The sequence below is a fragment of the Phyllostomus discolor genome, chromosome 8, assembly GCF_004126475.2.
Source record: "Phyllostomus discolor isolate MPI-MPIP mPhyDis1 chromosome 8, mPhyDis1.pri.v3, whole genome shotgun sequence".
In the NCBI taxonomy this organism is placed as follows: domain Eukaryota; kingdom Metazoa; phylum Chordata; class Mammalia; order Chiroptera; family Phyllostomidae; genus Phyllostomus; species Phyllostomus discolor.
In genome coordinates, this window is record NC_040910.2 from 35095126 (window position 1) to 35114323 (window position 19198).

At 39.6% G+C, this 19198-nt stretch overlaps 1 protein-coding gene across 3 annotated transcripts in view; it reads left to right on the plus strand.

The window, feature by feature from the left end:
- The window catches only part of KIF13B (kinesin family member 13B), a 173542-nt gene that overhangs the window by 65364 nt on the left and 88980 nt on the right, over nt 1-19198 (plus strand). For all 3 annotated transcript variants that reach the window (XM_036032025.1, XM_036032027.1, XM_036032026.1), the window contains exons 8-13: nt 2581-2715; nt 4934-5046; nt 6201-6312; nt 12959-13171; nt 14485-14595; nt 16198-16332. In XM_036032025.1, coding sequence (XP_035887918.1) covers nt 2581-2715; nt 4934-5046; nt 6201-6312; nt 12959-13171; nt 14485-14595; nt 16198-16332 — 819 coding nt within the window. The remainder of the gene's footprint in view (nt 1-2580; nt 2716-4933; nt 5047-6200; nt 6313-12958; nt 13172-14484; nt 14596-16197; nt 16333-19198) is intronic.

Here is a 19198-nt window from a genome sequence, read left to right on the forward strand (position 1 = left end):
GGTAAATGTCAGCTTTTTGTCTTCCCTAGTAGTGCATAAAATAATGAAGCTGCTTATGATTTGGCGGATTTAGTTAAATCAAATGTACTCACCTGAGAGAATCACTCACTGGCCTTTTGTCAGTTCTCTTCATTTCCAGACTTCAGGGTTGTGCTCTGCGGCAATCTTTCCGGCTTTGTGCATGGGGGAGGTGGGGTGGGGTGATGTGGTGGACATTGACTTAAGAGTCAGTGCATGTTGATCTGGTGACACTTAATCCTTTTGTACAACTCCTGTATGACTCCGGATCACTTACTGAACTTCACTCACCCTCTTTGTCCTAGTTTTTAAAGTAGAAATTGTTTTGACTACCTAATGAGGTAGGTTCATTTGTTTTTTGTTCATTTATCAGTTCTATCATTTGAAGTATTGTTGATATTTCATTTAGTAAATATTGAATACCTGTCATGTGCCAGTTATTGTGCTAGGTGCTGAGGATATAAAAAATGAATGAGCCCTGGCTGGTGTAGCTCAGTGGATTGAGCATGGGCTACAAACCAAAGTGTTGCAGGTTTGATTCCCAGTCAGGGTACATGCCTGGGTTGCAGGCCATGACCCCCGACAACCACACATTGATGTTTCTCTCTCTCTCTCTCCCTTTTCTCTCTAAAAATAAATAAATAAAATCTTTAAAAAAATGACTGAGATGGTCCATTACCTCTGTAAGTTCCTGTAAGCTTCTTCCAGATACCATACAGGTATTATAAAACAACATGGTTTATAGTGCTGTGACAGATGCATATTCAGGGTTCAATGTAGTTTCAAGGAGTGCACCTAACTTAAGTGGATATGTAGGTGTCCAGGGCAGGTGGTATCTGGGAAGGCTTCCTGGAGGAGATCAGATGGGTTAATGCATGTGAAAAGTCTTTGAAACTCCAGATTATTTATATAAAGGTTAGGTATTGTTAGTACATTAATAATGACCATTTGAGAGCATATTTGTGTGACATTGGAGAGAGATCAAGATTGTTTTGAAAGTTCAGAGATTGAAAAGTGTGAAAAGACCTTTTGTTGTTTAAAAAATTAAAAGGCTAAATACAGAGTTCATGCATGAGACAACAGACTAGAGACCAGTGAATAAATGCAGACTACATAGGATAAGGCTTTCACATTGAGCCTCAGGATTGTCAGATTTAATGGTTCCAAAATGGAGTTAGGATGGATCTAGAAAATTATGATTTTTTTCCATTTTGGTACCTATCTATATCTCTTTTTGCAGTTAATGTTTTTAAGTTGAGGTATTTTATTTATAATACTGATTTTTTCCTTAAACATTATTCTTCTTAATTTATATAGCACCTTAAGATTTTCAAAGGTTTTTATATGTATATGTGAGCTAGGATTAAGTTTGGCTATATATAGCAAAAACAATGTAACAGGATTTAAGTTCCTTGGAATATGAATTATTATGTTTTGATCATTCTGTGTCCTCAGTGTCTTAAAATGTACCCAGCACATAGTAGGTGCTTTCAATATATATTTGAGTGAACAAATGAATGGTGAAAGGGCTGGTATATTGATCCCAAAGATGCCATTAGGAACCTAGATTTCAGCCAGCTGTATGGTAATGCCCTCACTCTCGTAGTTTGAGGTGGCTCTGAGAGCCAGGATGCAATGGCATGCATACTCCCTTGAAGGAGAATTTCCAGTGACCTGTATTATACTTTACCTCTTACTCGCTAAAACTTACTCATATGGCCAGACTGAGCTGCAAGGGAGTCTGGGAAATGTCCCTTAGCTCTGCTGCAATATGCTCAGCTGAAGATTGGGCTCCTTTACTGGAAAGAGCAGGAGACTGGATATAAAAGAAGGCAACTAGTGAACTCTTTCACACATACCATCTTTATTGTTGCTCAGTTAAGTCCTTGGAAGGTAGATGGTGTTAGAGCTCTGTATTGTTACTTATAAAAGTAAAATTCAGACTGATTAAGTAACTATTTTTAGAGCATATGACATTTTAAAAAATGAAGATCATGTGATCCTTCTGTATTGCACCATGCTGTCTTCTGTTTTAGTAGTAATGGCAACAGAGTAGTACAGAAAATTAATCTCTTGAAGTTTTTATTTTTAAAAATAGTTTTGGTGAGGTGTACTGCAAGGTGGTAAGGTAATGCTCTGCCTGCTTGAGGGGGTAACAGATTACTTTTTCTTGTTGCTTATTCATGTAGTCTAAATTGATTTAACAGTCAACTTCTATTACTTCTGTAATTAAAAAAACTATTTTTTTTTTTCAGATTTCTAGATTAGGTAGATGAGGACTGGCAGGGCATATTTGTCAATTTTGTGAGACTCAACACTTAATGTCCAAACTCTTCTAACTCTCAGTCGAAGCTGCCACTCCGCACACACAGAACATAGTGTGTTTCGTTTGTTTTCACAGGCAGTGTGGCTGTTGTGCTCTACAGGGTTTCATGTTCACTGAGAAACAAAGTGTAAATGCCAATACGTCTGCCTAATAGTGCAACTTGTATTTTTGTAGTGTAGCAGTTTTACTGTATATTGGCAGAAAATGAAATGTGTCTGTGACTTGTTCTCACTCAGGATATCGAGTCTTTGATGTCTGAGGGTAACAAATCCCGCACAGTCGCCGCAACCAACATGAACGAGGAGAGCAGCCGATCCCACGCAGTCTTCAAAATCACCCTCACGCACACTTTGTACGACGTGAAGTCTGGGGTAGGTGGTCAGGTATCTGATGCATTAAAAAGAGTTTTTGAAGTAGATCATGGTTTATCTTATTCCCTTCAGGTGTTAGATGACTTAAAATCCTAACCAAACATGTATATCAGTTAGGACACAGGACAAGAAACAGAAGCCATGTTGGGTAAACAGAAAGAGCTTTAAAGGGGGGATTTGGGTGACTGTGAAGTTATTGGAACACCTGAGGAGGAGGGGGTTCTAGACTGAATCTCTAGGAATAATTCCCAGAACAACACAGACTCAAAGGCCAGGCTGCTACCTCTGAGGCCACCACTGTGCTGCGAGCTGGGAGTTCCAGGCACGCCCCATAGCTGTGATCCAGGGCAACATAGGGACTTCGTGGTCAAGGAGCACCCAGTGCTGCGTCCCAGCTGAACAACCCCAAAAGAGGTGGAGGATAGCCTCTGCTTTCCTTCTCTTTTCCAAATCTTAATCAAGCGTATCTGACTGACAGAACCCAAGCCACATCCTGAACGCTGGCCTGCACGGAAGTCTGAGTAATATAGTGTTAGCTCCCCACCCTCTCTAGCTGAAGGCAGGCAGAGCAGAAGTTACACAAGCAAATGGTCCAAAGTCTTTGCCACAGCATTTTTTTGAGCCATAAACTATGATGGCTAATGGTGTAATCTAATGTTAATACTCTAGCTGATTCAGTGGAGGTACTTTTGAAATATTACCTTCAGTTAAGCAGCTAAGTATCAGAAGGAATAAATTACACTAGGGAAATTGTACTGTCAGATTGCTGCATTTATGGAATAAATATGAAGTATTTGGTCTTCAAACTTGTAAGAATAAACAGAACCAGTGATGTATAGGTTTCTACACATGGAAAACTCCTCTGTTCCCTTACACATTTGTTTCCCTCTTTTCATATGAACTCTTGCATGTTTTGTTATGGTGTATAACCCTCAGCAAATCAGTTTCAAATACCAGAAGCTAAAATTATCACCCTGGCAAAGTGCTTTATTTTGGCAGGATTTTTATTTGCTGAAAGCATATTTTTCTTCTTTTACCATCACAGCAATATTAGTAAAACAACAAAAAGTTCTTTGTTTCCTATTTCCTTTTCAGCATAAAACAAAAAACACACTGAAGACTTTTTTCTTTAAACCAAACATACTTCTGATTTGGGAAGCTGAGTATCCTTTTGTGGCAACATGTTTATTTATGGAAATAAATACAAATGTATATTTTAAAGGAAAGGTTTAAAAAATGATCCAGCCTATAGGATTTGACATCAGTTTCCCATATTTTTTGTATTGCTGAATATAAAATGTTGCATGTGTGACTTAATATAAAACATTTTTTAAATTTTAATTTTAATTACATTTTGCATTCAGTATTACTTTGTATTAGTTTCAGGTGTACAGCATACTGGCTGGACAATCACATACTTTACAAACCTTCCCTTAGGTATCTCCAGTACCCACCTGGCACCATACGTAGTTATTACAATATGAGTGACTGTGTCCCTCGTGTTGTACTTGACCCCCTCCCGACTGTTTTTCACTGCCCATCTGCACTTCTCAATTTCTTCACGTTTTCCATCCCTCTGACAACTACTAGTCTGTTTTCTATGAGTCTGTTTCTATTTTTCATTGTTAGAAAACATTTTTTATAAAGGAGAATATCAGTATATGTATGTATACATTTATATACTATCTAACTAGAGAACTATATAAATTTAATACCTAGAATTATAAGAAAATGATTATATATGAATAATATGAAACATTTTAGAAAGTGTTGAGTTTTTGAGGGATCCTTCCATTGTATAAAAGTCAGATTAATTTTTATGTCACTAAGAATTGCAAATATATTTCCTTAGAATTATTGGTAAACATTTCTGAAATTTTAAGCATAGCTTCAAATTATATTAAAATTTGTAACTTATAATAGCATTTTTGTATACTTCCCTATGAAAATTTTATTGAGTTCTCTTCAAAATGTCTCATTTTGGGAGGCTCTGTTTTTTCTGAGACAACTTTAACTTAGTCTGGATTAGTAGAGTTTGTATAGTTTTGTGTTTACTAGATTGTACAATTTTCTCCCACTGGTTTATAGCAGCACAGACTAACTTTGAAATAACAGTAACTCTTTAGTAAAGGATTTTGATAATAAACTCATTCTGTAGAGATGGTATCGCTTTTTGTACCCCTTAACTGTGTATCCGTATTTACAACTCACTTTCTAGACGTCTGGAGAGAAGGTGGGCAAGCTGAGCCTGGTGGATCTGGCCGGCAGTGAGCGAGCAACAAAAACTGGAGCTGCCGGTGACAGGCTGAAGGAGGGGAGCAACATTAACAAGTAATTTTTTCAAGAACTTACTTTTTATTGCTTTTGATTTAATAGCCAAATATGTGAATGCATGCGGTTATTAAAAGAATAAGATTCTGGGCCCATTAAGGCTATAATGAATAATAGTTTCCTATTTCTGCAGATGTATATTTTTGTATAGGCTGGACCTGTTTTATGTTTTGGCCAGATCTTTGATAGGCTGAGGAGCACAGTCTCAGTCCAGAGGTTTCTCAAGAGCAGCCTTCTTGAAATTTGGGGCCTGGCAGTTCTTTTTTCCTGGTTCCTGTGTATTCTAGGGTGTTTAGTGGCACCGCTGGCCACTAGGTGGTGGTAGTCTCTGCCACCCCTCTCCCCTCACCCTCAGTGGTGGCACCCATATTCCCTCCAGGCATTGCCAGCTCTGCTCCCTGAGGGGGCCCAGTCACCTTCAGTTGAGGACTGCTGGTCTGAGCTATGGAAAGGAACAAAGATAATCAGTCTGTCCGCCTTGACCTGCGTTCACTGTCTGAACAAACAGCAGCATGTGTTCTGGCCATGTCTGGCTTTCCCAGTTATGGCTGCTGTGCTGCTTATTTATGCCAAGAGGTTAGGGCTTTATGAAGCAATGTTTTGTTCACTGGTTCTCTCATATGGTTGAATTTTATACCCCAGGCTACATCGTTAGCTCCTGTGGGCAGGGTTCTTTTCTGTCTCTGTGGCTCCCCGAAGGACACACAGTGAGATAATGAGTCACCAGTAACCAGCTGACCAGCTGGAGATCATCAGTGCCACAGGACACCGTCATGCAGACTCCCTGCGATTATCGAATGGCTGTGGGTGTGCAGTTATGTACATAATTTTTGCCTGTGATTATTTGTACTATGTGGCCTTCTTTCTTAAAGATGTGTGATGTTGGTGTCGTTATCTTGATCCAAAGGTTTATGATTTACACTTTTATTTATAAAAATGGGGGGAAAACTATGCTAAGCAATTTTATTGCTTACAATAGCATAAGAGAGGTATCAGCTGTTAGAATTTATGTAGTTTTAAACGGAACAGCTAAATGCTGACAGCGGTGCCATTTTCATGCGGGTTCAAAGGCATCTTGATGTTCAGTCTGTGCTGAAACGTGACACTTGACGTACTTGGTCTTTATGGTTGTTATCATCTGTTGCTCCATGCAGGTCCCTCACAACCCTCGGTCTGGTTATCTCAGCCCTTGCAGATCAGAGTGCTGGCAAAAACAAGAATAAGTTTGTTCCATATCGCGACTCAGTTCTCACGTGGCTGCTCAAAGTAAGTTATTTTTTTCTTTCCTGGTCTCCTCTTGGTGGTTGGTACCAGGAAGAATAAAGAGTAGAATATTACTCCTTTTTGGTTATCCTTTCCTCTCTCAGTGTTCAAATTTATAATCGGTAGGCTCTTAGGTGGTAATTATAATTTTAGTTGGTGAAGCAGGTTTCTTCCTGAGCCAGCAGAACCTGGAAGCAGTGGGGTGCTGGGCACACCAGCCCGCACAGTCGCCTCAGATTTGGGGGAGTAGAAGGAGGACCTGGTGCTCACTGGACAGGCAAGCGAGGCATAAAAAAGGAGTTCCCACCGTCTTACAGACTCCTCTTGTCTGACTGACGTTTTGGACCTTGTAATTCTGTTTAACTTCAAAACTACTCATGATCATTTTAATTTGCTTTTAGCTTTTTATAGGTATTGTTTAGGAATACAGAGTAGTCACATAGTCATTCATTGGCTGATTGGATGTCAGTGAGAGAAGTGGAAATGAGAAGGAAAAATAAACTGTATGAAGTGCTGAGGAAAACATAAAGGAGTGTAAAACACTCTTCACCCTCTACTTGCTTAGAGTCTAGTAAGGGAACAGTGTTTACATAAAATACTATAGTGTGAGTTAGTGATTCTGTAGGAGTAAGGGAATGATGTGTAATAGGAGTTTGGGGAAAAGAGATTATTCCCAGGTTTCCCTTAGCCTTGGTGAGTTGGGTATTGGCCTGGGAATTAGGGGGTATGAAGTCTGGTGACACTCCTAACTCACGTAAGTAGTTAACATGCCTGGGTTGCAGGCCATGGCCCCCTGCAACCTCACATTGATGTTTCTCTCTCTTTCTCCCTCTCTTCCCTTTCTAAAAAATAAATAAATAAAATATTTTTTTAAAAGAGAAATATCTTTTGTTAGTTAACACAGTTACAATGGCCTAGGTAATTTTTCACGGCCATTTTATAGGCTGAAGGCCAGGAGAGCTTGTTCAGGGAGAAACAGGTGCGATGCTAAGTGCTTTGTGTGCATTATCTCGGTTACTCCTGGAAGGTAAAGGGTGGTGTTCCTACGTTACATGTGAGGCACTGGAGAGAGAAACAAGGGTGGAGTCCAGGGTTTTGCTGCCTGGGAAAAAGGTTATCAAAGGTTTCTTTTGATTAGAAGGAGAAGCACTTGACTGTTACCAAGCATTGCTAGAAACTGTTGGAAATAGTTGAACTTGAATAAAACAAAACACTTTCTTAAAAAGCTCACTTTATCTTGTGTTTAGTAAAATTTTGTTAAAATTGTTGTTTCTGTGTGTTAATTCTCAGGCTAAAGAAAGCAGTACTTTTCTTGACTTTTGTCTTTTTTTTTTTTTTTTTTTCTGAAAAACGAGGTGACCTTTATTTTGTTTGACTTTTGCAGCAAGGTCTTAAGTAGGGGCATTTTTGCAAAATGTATTTTGGGGTATAAACAGCTTTCCTGAAGGTCTCTCAGAATCCATTGTTACGTAAATCATTCTCCTTTAAAGTGGCTTTTATATCCCTATTACTTTTTCCTTCTTTTAATCTTAAGTAGTCTGTCACTCCCTGATCCTTGTTTGACCTGATATAATCCTGGTATTCTCTAATGTAACTTGTATTAAACTTGTAAACTTGCTCATCGTTTATAAGATTTGCAATTTTTTTAACTTTATTTATTTTTGGAGAGAGGGCAATGGAAGGAGAAAGAGGAGAGAAAGAAACATCAGTGTGTGGTTGCCTCTTGTGCACCTCCTACTGGGGACTTGGCCTGCAACCCAGGCATGTGCCCTGACTGGGAATTGAACCGGTGGCCCTTTGGTTCACAGGCTGGCACTCAGTCCACTGAGCCACACCAACCAGGGCAAGGTTTGCGATTTTTTGTCAAGTTTTTCTGCATTGTATTTGTATTATAGTTATGCAGTGCTCTTGATGTTTATAACATCTGAGAGTTGGAGAAACTCTCATGACACACTTAGTCCAGCGTAGATGTGAGTGCTCTTCCCTCAGAGATGGTAGAGTGCTGGCTCATATGTCAGGTGGTCAGGGAGAACCATTTTGTATTAAGCTGATTTTCACCTCTCTGTGTAGCTTTCTCAATATGCATCTCTTAATATCAAGTAACTTCTGGTAACAAATGCTCCTGTTACGGTGGCAACTAGGAATGAGCTACCAGAAGGGTAATAAAGGCAGGGTCCTCACCATTGCAGTCTAACAAAGAGCTTAATACAGGAGGCTGAAAACACAGGAAGACGTGTCTTACCTGTTGACCCAGTAGTCCTGAGCCAGGTCCAATAAGACTGCCAGATATTCCGAACAACACAAGTTAACTATGATAGTGTGGTGGTGGGGTGGGGGGAGCCCTTGAAAGTCTGTGTGTATTGTCTGCACTCGCTGGGAAAAGGAAAACCTTGAGACTGTGTATTCTTGCCAAGGCCTGGATGGGGGAAGGGGAAGGGTACCCACAGTACCCAAAGAAAAGCCCATAAAACAACTTTGGTTAATTGCCTGCCCCCGTCACATGTGCAAAATGAACAAATAGAGTCTGGAGCAAGATAAGGATTCAAGCTAACAGACCCCCTCCCCCCACGGTAGGTTGGGTAGTCATGTCTCCCGGGAAAGCTGGCAACCTTTACCTGTCAGGAAAAATGTAACTCCCTCCTCCCCATCCCGCCAACTACATTAAGTCTTCAGAATAAAGGACTCTTTCTCTAGGCCCTTTTTGGCCACTTGGCCTCTGGCTACCCTGCTCTTGCCACCCCTGCTTTTGCCACCCTTGCTTTTGCTCTTGCGTTAGAACTTAGCACTAACAAACTTTGCTTGCACGCTAGTAGGCTTGCTCATCTGTAGTTCTGTACCATGTCGGCAAGAAGAACCAAGTTTCTGGGAGTTTCTCTCATAATTCTTTCTTTAATAATGATTATCTTTCAAATTCATCCACTTTTTCCCATTCTTATTGCCACTACATACTGAAGGTGACTTGCATCTCTTTGCTTGGATGATTGAAACCTTTCCCTCAAGCTCTTTCTTTTTTTAAAAGCATTTTATTTATTTACTTTTAGAGAGAGGGGAAGGAAGGGAGAAAGAGAATAGCATCAATGTGCAAGAAAAACATCAATTGATTGCCTCTCGCACACCCCCAACTGGGGACCTGACCCTGACCCAGCCATGTGCCCTGACTAGGAATTGAACTGGTGACCTTTTGGTTCTTAGGCTGGCACTCAGTCCACTGAGCCACACTAACCAGGGCGTCTCTCAAGCTTTCCTTGTCCATTTTGTTCTTTAAAGTGAGGTTGCAATTTCTTTCTAAATTCATACATTTTTAAAATTTTAATCTCTTTAATAACTCTCCAGAAGCCCTTACAATCAAGTCCAAATTCTTTAATGACTTGTGATTTACTGGGCCCTTCATAGTCTGACCACTCCCTACTTCTCATTATTCATCCTCTGCTCTTGACATTATCAGTTCCAGTTAAGGGACTTCTAGGACTTTGCTCTTACTCTAGGACACTCTTCCTCCTCTCTCTAGCCAGTTTCCTCCTACACTGCTCTCCTGCCCCCTTTACCTGGGTGATGCTTATTCATCTTAAGGTCTCAAATGCCACTTTCTCTGGGAAGCTTCCCTAAACTTTCAAGATTGGGCATTCTACTTTTTCTCTGTTTTCCCAGACCATATTGTATTTATCCCTACTTTAGTTCTTATCATATAGTATTTGCTGACCAGCATCACCCTCTAAGGTAAACTCCATGAGAAGCTGAATGAATGGATATTTCAGTTCTGCTCTGAACTAGCGTTATGACCTTTAGTAAGTCTGTCATTCTTCCTGGGTCTCAATTTCTCTTCTGTAAAAGGGAATCATTTGATTAAATGACTTCAAAGAGTTTTCAGCTTTAAACAGTTCTGACTTCCAAAATTAAATTTCTTTCGGAGGTCCATTTAATTTGCAGTTGCTACATTCGAAACAAAGCTCAGCTGATTTGCCTAATGAAACAATTAAAGAGTAAACAAGAAGCTTTATACTTTCTCCTTGAATAAGTGCCAGGTCCTTTGTTGCCATTTCCTTTTTGCTAAGGCCTGAGGCCGTTTTTGAATATAAGCATATTGTTACTGCTCATGCACAAGGGCTTTTAAAATATCAAGGATTTGTTGTTTGCCAGGTTTCCTTTCCTCAGCACAAATTGAAGCACAATGTGCATGCTTTTCTCCTTTGCTACTTATTGTTACACATTCCCTTGTGCCCAGTAGCATTTGCTGTTCATGTGGGCTAACAGAACTCCGTGGTTCTGGGAGGGCAGCACTCCACCACGGCACTGCTGGTGAACTGGATTGCCATTTGAGATGCAATTCCTGTGGTCTTTGTATATGGCATTGGAATTCCACTAATGTGCATGGGATTCTTCTTGACATTTTTCTGGAAGTTGCCAAAGTGGGGCACCAGCAATGTGAGGTCGGAGTCTAGAAGCGGAGTGAAACACACACCCATACAGGCTTCACAGAGATAGCTTTTGCTTCCTAAAGCCCAGATTACTTACATTTCCTTCTTTTTCATGTGTTGAAGTGCATTTTCTTCAAAGATAAAATGATCTCAGCTATGTTGTCTGTGGAAAACCAAAGTTTCAGTAATGGATGAATAAGTGGACGTCTTGTCTGTGATTATATTGAACTGTTAGGAATACCTAAGAAATTATTTTGTTTCTGGCAGTAGGACAAAATAATTTGGGAAGGTGTCAGGTTACCTTCCTTATTCCTCAGGTCTGAACTCCATCTGTTGCCAAGTGATGTTTTGTTACTCTGTTACTGTGGATAGCTGTAGGGGAGCAGGAATCTTATTGGACTTGAAGGCAGAATACAGTTGGACTAGAATATTGTTCAGTTTACTAATTCTGGATCTTCAGGCAAAGTATTTCACCTTCTTTGTCAGAACAAACCTCTGTTTTTTCATTGGTAAATGGGAATACTATTAATGCAACTCATCAAAGGCTGAGGACTGAGTAAAGTCTATGCACAATCTGTGTAAATCACAGATTGCTCAAACAAATTTTAGATGCATTGATATTAGAAAAACTTTGCATCTTCAAAAGTAAGAATTTTGTATCAGTTAATGCTGTACAAAGGTGACGTTGGCTTACTGGCCTATTTGAGTATCCTCTCTAATTTTGAGACTATGTTCAGTGGTATTCTCTTACTGAAAGAGGGTATTGAATCTCTTCTCTCGGGTAATTCTTCTCATCCTGGGATGGTATACTAGTGTATGAATAGTTATCTCTTGCTATGCAACATAGTAGTCCTAAACCTTAATAGGTGGAAACACAGTCATTTGTCATCTCACAGTCGCTGTGGGTCAGGATTCTGGGTGAGGCCTAACTAAGGGTTTCTGGCTGGTGTCTCTCACATGGCTATGATCAAAGTGTCATCTGGGGCTGCAGTTATCACAAGGCTGGACTAGGGTTGGATCTGCTCACCTAAGTAGCTCTTGGCAGGCTTTAGAAGCTGTTTCCAAACTCATTCCTCCAGAGGACTACCTCACCTCATGGCACTGATGAGAAACAACACCCATAGCAGAGCCACAATCTTTTTATAATCAGAAGTGACATACTATAGCTTCTGCTGTGTTCTGTTTCTTAGATGCAAATAAACAAGCCCTGCCCGCACTCAAGGGAAGAGGGTGGCCCAGGGGTGTTACCACCAGGAGGTGGAAGTCGTCAGGGCCATCTTGGGGGAGGCCTGCCACGGCCGTTGTGTGGTGAAGTGGAGTGGGGGTGGGTTGATTTCCCAAGTCTAGTTTTGTGATTGGAGTTGTAGTTAGTTATTTTTAATATCCTCCAGTGACAGTAGCATTTTGAACTGGTTGGAGCCTGTGTTAAAGCCATTGCACTCTACTTTCCAGTTCTAGTGTGACGAAGATGCGTAACTTTGTTCAGCACCCTCGGCTGGACTGTGGGGGTGGTCATGTAGAACCTGAAGCCTATTTTAGTGGCTTTTGAAGTGGTGTCGGAGGGAATAAAATGAAAATACCCTCAATGTAGCTTTTGTTTTTATAAGACTGTAATTGTACCTTTTTATGGTACAATTATGTTTTTAAGAGTCTCATGCTCTACTGATTGAGCTAGCGGGGCACCCTCAATTATGTTTTTAAAAAATTTGCAAGGTGCTTGATAGCTTGTAAGAACACACTTTCTGGGCTATTATTTAGGCTTCTCGGAGATTCTACATATATGGTGTTACGGAGTGGGTTATAGGTGTCATTCTTTGATCAGATAAATAATATCATGATTGTTCAGTTCCTCTGCAGAAGATTTTTTAGGCACTTAAGAAATTACTGGGTTTTTTTTTTTTAATTCTGAGTAGTCTGCTGACTTATGTAGTATCATGCTATCTGTTAAAAGAGAACAAATTGTCTAAAATTAAATTTTCTTAAACTAAAATAAATGTAGACTTTATTGTATTTCTCTGTCCTTTTTCAAAACCAGAATTCCCTTCTGCAGAAAAGTAGCTTGGCAGAGAAGGAAAAACATGGGACAGGGAGTCAGTGTACCTGTGTTTTAGTCCTGACCTTGCCCTTAAATGTGTGTCTGACCATGGGATGTTATCTTACCATTTCTGACTTCTGCCTTCTCATAGAATGTTTTCTTCCAACTCTAAAATGCTGCTCACTTTCTCCCTCTCTAGGACAGTCTTGGGGGTAACAGTAAGACGGCAATGGTAGCTACCGTGAGTCCGGCAGCTGATAACTATGACGAGACCCTTTCCACTCTGCGGTACGCAGACCGTGCCAAGAACATCGTGAACCACGCCGTGGTGAATGAGGATCCTAATGCACGCATTATCCGGGATTTGAGGGAAGAAGTAGAGAAACTCCGAGAGCAGCTAACCAAAGCAGAGGTATAAGGCACAGCTGAGCAATGCTTTATGGGTCTAGGAAAATCTAGTAAAGTTAGAACTTGAATATTCTTCCCCCTTAGCTGAAAGTGATGAGTAATTTACTTAAAATTTTTGAATTTCCTGTAGGAAGAGAAATTTGAGATGAGTAATAAGTAAAGGAAGACAGGTTATCATGATTGGAATTTAGAGAGTTTTTACAGGTATTAAAGGGTTGAATGGGAGGAAAGAATAAAAAGAATTGAGAGAATGTTTCATTCTACAGTATAGTTAGCTGACTAGAGAGAAGAGGTATAATAGAACAAGGGAGAGTAAAAGAGATGTTTGAACAAATGTATACAATTTATTTTCAGTGTAAAAAATGGTGGAGAGTGGTCACAGGCTACTTGGAAGAAGAATTAAATAGATTTTGGTATAATTTGTTCATTGGTTGAAGTCAGAATGGAAATCTTAAGGAGGACTTTCATACCTTAATCTAGTTTTCCATGTTGGGGCTCAGTTTGGTTTGTAGAAAATATATTTTATACCAGCAGTGCCCGTCTATTTAGTGGTATTCGCTTTCCAGTATTCTTTGAACATTCTATTGTGGTATTTATGTTCCATTACTGAATTTGAAACCTACACAGTTCTCACCTGCAACTGGATGCTCAGCCTCTTGTCAAAAGAGGAATAAAATATCAGAAGCACAATTCCTACTTTCATTAGCCTTTCTGTTCCTGCAGTTTGCCAGCACTGCGGGACCCTCTCCTGGGGCTGGGACCCAGCCCTTTCTTTGTTGAACCCCGTTTTCTGGTAGTCCATGGGTAAAATACGTGGTTAAAACAAAGATCCTGATCATATTTTTGCCTGTTGAATATTTTCCTGTTTTTATAGTGATAATTCTCAAGTTCATTAGGAGACTTTGACATTTTGTTTTTTTGTTCCTGATATTAATAACCCCAGCTAGTTTGCAACTCTTACAAATTTATTCTGTATGTACTTGAATTAATACCTGAAGTCATCAGTAAAGACTGGAGTGCATCATGTATGACTTGAGGTACATGACTTATTGGGACTTTAAAAATAAGCCCTTCTTAACTTGAACTGTCAAAAGGAGGAAGTTGACTTCATTTCAGATGCACCTTGGATGATTGGGTTTGTTCATGGGACCCACACAGTGGGGTTGCTGTGGGTCAGCGACAGTCATTTGTGTCTTAGGAAGATCAGAGACCTGAGTGAGAGGAGACAAGGTTGTTACTTTTGTTTTTCTGGATTTATCTAATCCTTTTTTCAGTGTATTGTACAGATAGTTCATGAAATAAACATTTTGCTTATAGGCAATGAAATCTCCAGAGCTAAAAGAGCGGCTGGAAGAATCCGAGAAGCTAATCCAGGAAATGACCGTGACCTGGGAGGAGAAATTAAGGACTACCGAGGAGATTGCCCAGGTTCGTGGTTCTTGATCTAGAGAGAAGCCGCACGGCATTTCGTGCGCGGCGGTTCAGGTGGCGCTTCTGGTTCTTGTTCATTTGCTTTGAAGGTGGCAAATCTAGCACTGTTAATAAGAATCTAGAGCCGAGAGTTTATACTTTACTAGGTTTATGTGAAGGATAAAAAAAGACATAATTACAATTAATTGTTCATATAATAATTTTTAGGGCCATAAAAAAGGTTTTTAATGAAATAGCTACTTTGTAGTCCCTGGCTCTGAACATCCACTTCTATTAAGTATTTTGTACTCTTGAGGAAACTTGTCCAAACCACAAAATTGTTAGTACTAGATATTAGGCTATGAGATCTATGTTTCCATATGACAGCTCAGTAAAAGTAATATGAAATTCCTAAATCTGAGGTAACTGTCTCTCGTTTTTTAAATACTTAATATAGGGAGAGTTGTGAGACGTCAGGGTGGGAACATTCGTGTTTGGAGAACATCCTGTAGTGTCCAGCTCAATCATAAGGGACTCCACTGTGGCTCTCCCGCTGGATGCTCCACGCAGCCTCTGCCTTCCACCTGTGTGTGGCAGCGAGCGGCTCGGTGCCCCTTCAGGCATTCTGTTTCGGACTGACTGTCTGTGATCGGACACCTCTAACTGTAGCTGTTTAATAAAAGTCTTTTATTCTTTTATTGCTGCTTATTGGCCTTAGTTTGTTCTTCTAAATAATAACAGCCAATATTTATTGCCTACACACGAGTTGGGGCCTAGGCTGAGCACTTTTAAGTGTAGTAAAAAAAGTGCCTCAAGAGGAAGAAAGGCTCATTTCCTTATGAAAATAGTACTTGAATGAACATGCAAGTTTTGTTGTGATAAATTTGTAAGGCCAACATTTTGAGTGCTCACCGCGTGTTATGCATGGTGCTAGGAAGCCACAGTGGATAGGTAGGATTCGTGCCCGCATAGAGAAATGGGCAAGTTAACCAAGTGTGAGAACAAGTATGCTCCAGCCAGAAAATACTGGTGTACAACCTCTTAAGCTAAAGAGAACGTTCTCGACTCTTTCAGGGTCCTGGACGATGTCCCGTGTGACTGTAGCACAGGCTTTGCAAGCAGGAATGACACGATGTGCAGATGGGAGTAACTTACATGGGTCAGAGTGAGGGGCCAGGTGCGCCCTGTGGAGGGAGTTGAACTTTCATCCTGGCTGGGGAGTCATTGAGGGATCAGACAGGAGAGCGCACTGAGACCCTGGCTCTTCAGAAACATTTCAGTAGAGTAAAACAAATGTACATTTGCTCACACGTACAGAATTAAATGAGAAAGATGAATTCAGGATGTTAGGTATTTTCAAGAATGGAAATTCAGGGCTCAGTAGTATACTTGGTAGTTATTTGTAGTGGCTTTATTTTTCAAAATGAAAAATTTTAATCAACAAAATAACATTATATAGTTCGGAAGGAGAAAAAGATAATAATCTATAATACTGTAATATAACATGTTTGCTAACATATTTGAATTACAAAGTTATTCAATAATTACTCTATCATAAGACCTTTCATATCTCCCTGTGTCGGTAGCTGTAGAGTTAATACTTCTCTAATGTATTTACAGGAGCGACAGAAACAACTGGAGAGCCTTGGAATATCTCTTCAATCTTCTGGAATTAAAGTTGGGGATGATAAGTGTTTCCTTGTTAATCTGAATGCTGATCCTGCTTTGAATGAACTTCTGGTTTACTATTTAAAGGTGAAGTAATAGGCTTTGCTGTATTTCCTGCCATGAAATAGAACAGTGTTTCACAGCATTTTTTTTATAACTTGGAGAACCACACTTATTCAAAATAATGAATTAGTCAATTGTTTTTCTTTGAATAAGCTTAAGTATAGAAAAATCTTGGGTTTCTGGAATAGTTTTTCTTTTTAGTTTTTGAGTGATGTCATTCAACCTTATAATATAAAAAATGATATTCTGATACTATTTCTAACAAATTAAGTAGCTTAACTACTATTGTTTCATGTGATTTATACCAGGGACTTAAGTGGATAACTTTAAAACTTAAGGAATGACTTTTAAAACTGACTCATTAGTAGACTAAAGCTTTTATGGTTTATAGGAAACCTGCCTTTTTGTGTGTGGTTTGTTAGCTCCTAAGAGGAAATGTTTAAAGACAGTTGTTCGTACGACCACTTGATATGAAATTTGTATTTCCACTAACTTTTAGGAAAATTTAAAAATTTGGATTATCAAATTATAAAAAAAGAATGGGCCCTGGCTGGTATGGCACAATGGATTGAGTGCCAGCCTTGGAACCAAGGGTCACAGGTTCAATTCCCAGTCAGGGCACATGCCTGGGTTGCAGGCCATGTCCCCATAGGGGGTGCACAAGAGGCAACCACACATTATTGTTTCCCTCTCTTTCTCCCCTCCACCCATCCCTCTAAAAATAAAAAAATTAAATCTTAAAAAAAATAAAAGAGGATCTTTTAAAAAAATTAAGAAATTAAAAAAGACTGGGAGGGTCAGTGTGTGGAAAAGGAAAACAACGAATAATGATAGACACTGAAAGCTATAAATAGTAGGATATAGGAAGACGAGAAAAATTTATAAATCCTGAGACCACCTAAATTATGAGGTGCTACCCAAAACTTTTTACCAAGCCCAGAGTATAAATGAATTATATAATGGACTATATGATTTTAGCAGGAGGTTAATAAATATTAGGAGGAAATTTTCCCCCTTCATAATACATGTGGGTTTAACTGAGGTGACTAGGAAAGTAAAGGTAATGAACTGCTAAAGTTGGAAACTGCTTTAAAGTTAGAGAAATGTGTGGTTTCATTTCTAAAGAGATTAAAGAATTCATGACTCATTGGCTAGTGTCCCAGTTTTTGTCAAAGGTATCCAGCATAATTGCTTGGTGTAGATTTGAATAGCATGTTTTATTACGCTGTGAGTTAAATTCTGTCTTTGATACTTACAGTCGTGTGCATTCTCAGGTACTGAGAGTGGGAGGGGGTTGCCCTGTGTTTCTAGTCCGTATCACTATGTTGCAGGTGTTCAGTCTCAAGTCCAGTCTCAAGTCCTTTGCCCTCCTCTGCAGATGCTTCCTCTATAAACGGGAGTTTTCTCTGGCTACCTCACAGAGTTCCGGTTGGGATTAACTGAGATTGTACATATAGAAGCACTGTATAAACCGAAGCACTGTACAAATGTAAAATATTCCACATGTCATACTCCACATACCATTTTCCACATACCACTTTCACATTTGATAATCTCTGTGGTACCTTATGTGCATTATTCTTACCTATTGAAAAAATATGTATTATCACATTACTCAGTGTGCTTCTGGACAATGTTGGCAGCATTTTGTGTTAGAATTTCAGCTGCAGATATTTACATGCTTTAGGAGAGGTGCAATATTAGAATAGGACTTAAGTATCCTGCCCTCTCTGTTTCTCAGAACTATGAATTCTTTCTCTTTCTGATGTGGCAAATTTCAAATTGGAACACACAAACACAGACACCCAACAAGAGAAAACCCGATTCATATCTGTTCCTTAACTAAAAAGTTAAACAAAGAAACTATTTAAAGACTTTTGGAGGGGAGTCAAAATATTTCTGGTCATATTGTGTGGAGGTGTCAGGATTCTGTTTCAGACTGTGTGGTCAGCCCTGTTCTGGCCGAGTTTGAGGCAGTGTTGGTTTCTTCGCTGTCCCAGCTAACCCCATGACAAGAGTATATTCATGACCAAGCACATTCAACAGGATGAGCTCAGGGCAAGAACAGCTTTTGCTTCAGTAAAGCTGTATCACAATGTGGGATGAGGAATTCGGAGGCTGAGCATTTTGTGTTTTTTTTTTTTAAGTCAGTTGAGATGCTGGGCAGATGACTTCACTTCTGGGTCACTGGGTGATTTTTGGCACCCCATTTGTAAAGTGAGGGCACTAGATTAAAATATCTCTGATGTTCTTTCTAGTTCCAAGTTGTATGCAAGTTGGATTCATCCAGAACAGAATCCTCCATTTATTTGTTCTGTCTAGAACTGTCAGCGGTAAGGTATGGTGGCCAAACCATAGATAGAACATAAGCCACAAGATAATTTTGCAACTTATTTGCATGTACAGGCAGTCCTTGCTTTCCATAGTTGTAATATACACAAATTCTAGTCCCAGGAGTTAGTAAATAATGTTGACAGTGCTGCCAGTAGTGAGATTCTAGCTGTGCAGCCAGAGGAGCACAGTGAGGGTGAACTTCCTGAGGTAAACAGTGAAAGTGGTTGTGATGATAAGAATAAAGATGTCTCAAGACAACACTCATATAAGGAACTCCTGTAGATATTTTACAACGTTGAAAGCACAAAGGGTAAAATGATAGAAGCTTAGAAAGGAGTACAACAGTTTGCCAGAGCATGGAAAATAATCTCATTCCATGTTATGATATGTGTGCAGAAGATGGCCAGCACTGTTCAGACAACTCTGGACAAACTTTAACAAAGAAATGAGATGCTTTAAATGTCAGTGTTTCTAATGTTCTAAATTACAGCATACTAAATAAACATGCTTTACTGTTTTTCATCTCCCTCTCCATTATAACAATAAGAGAAAGAAT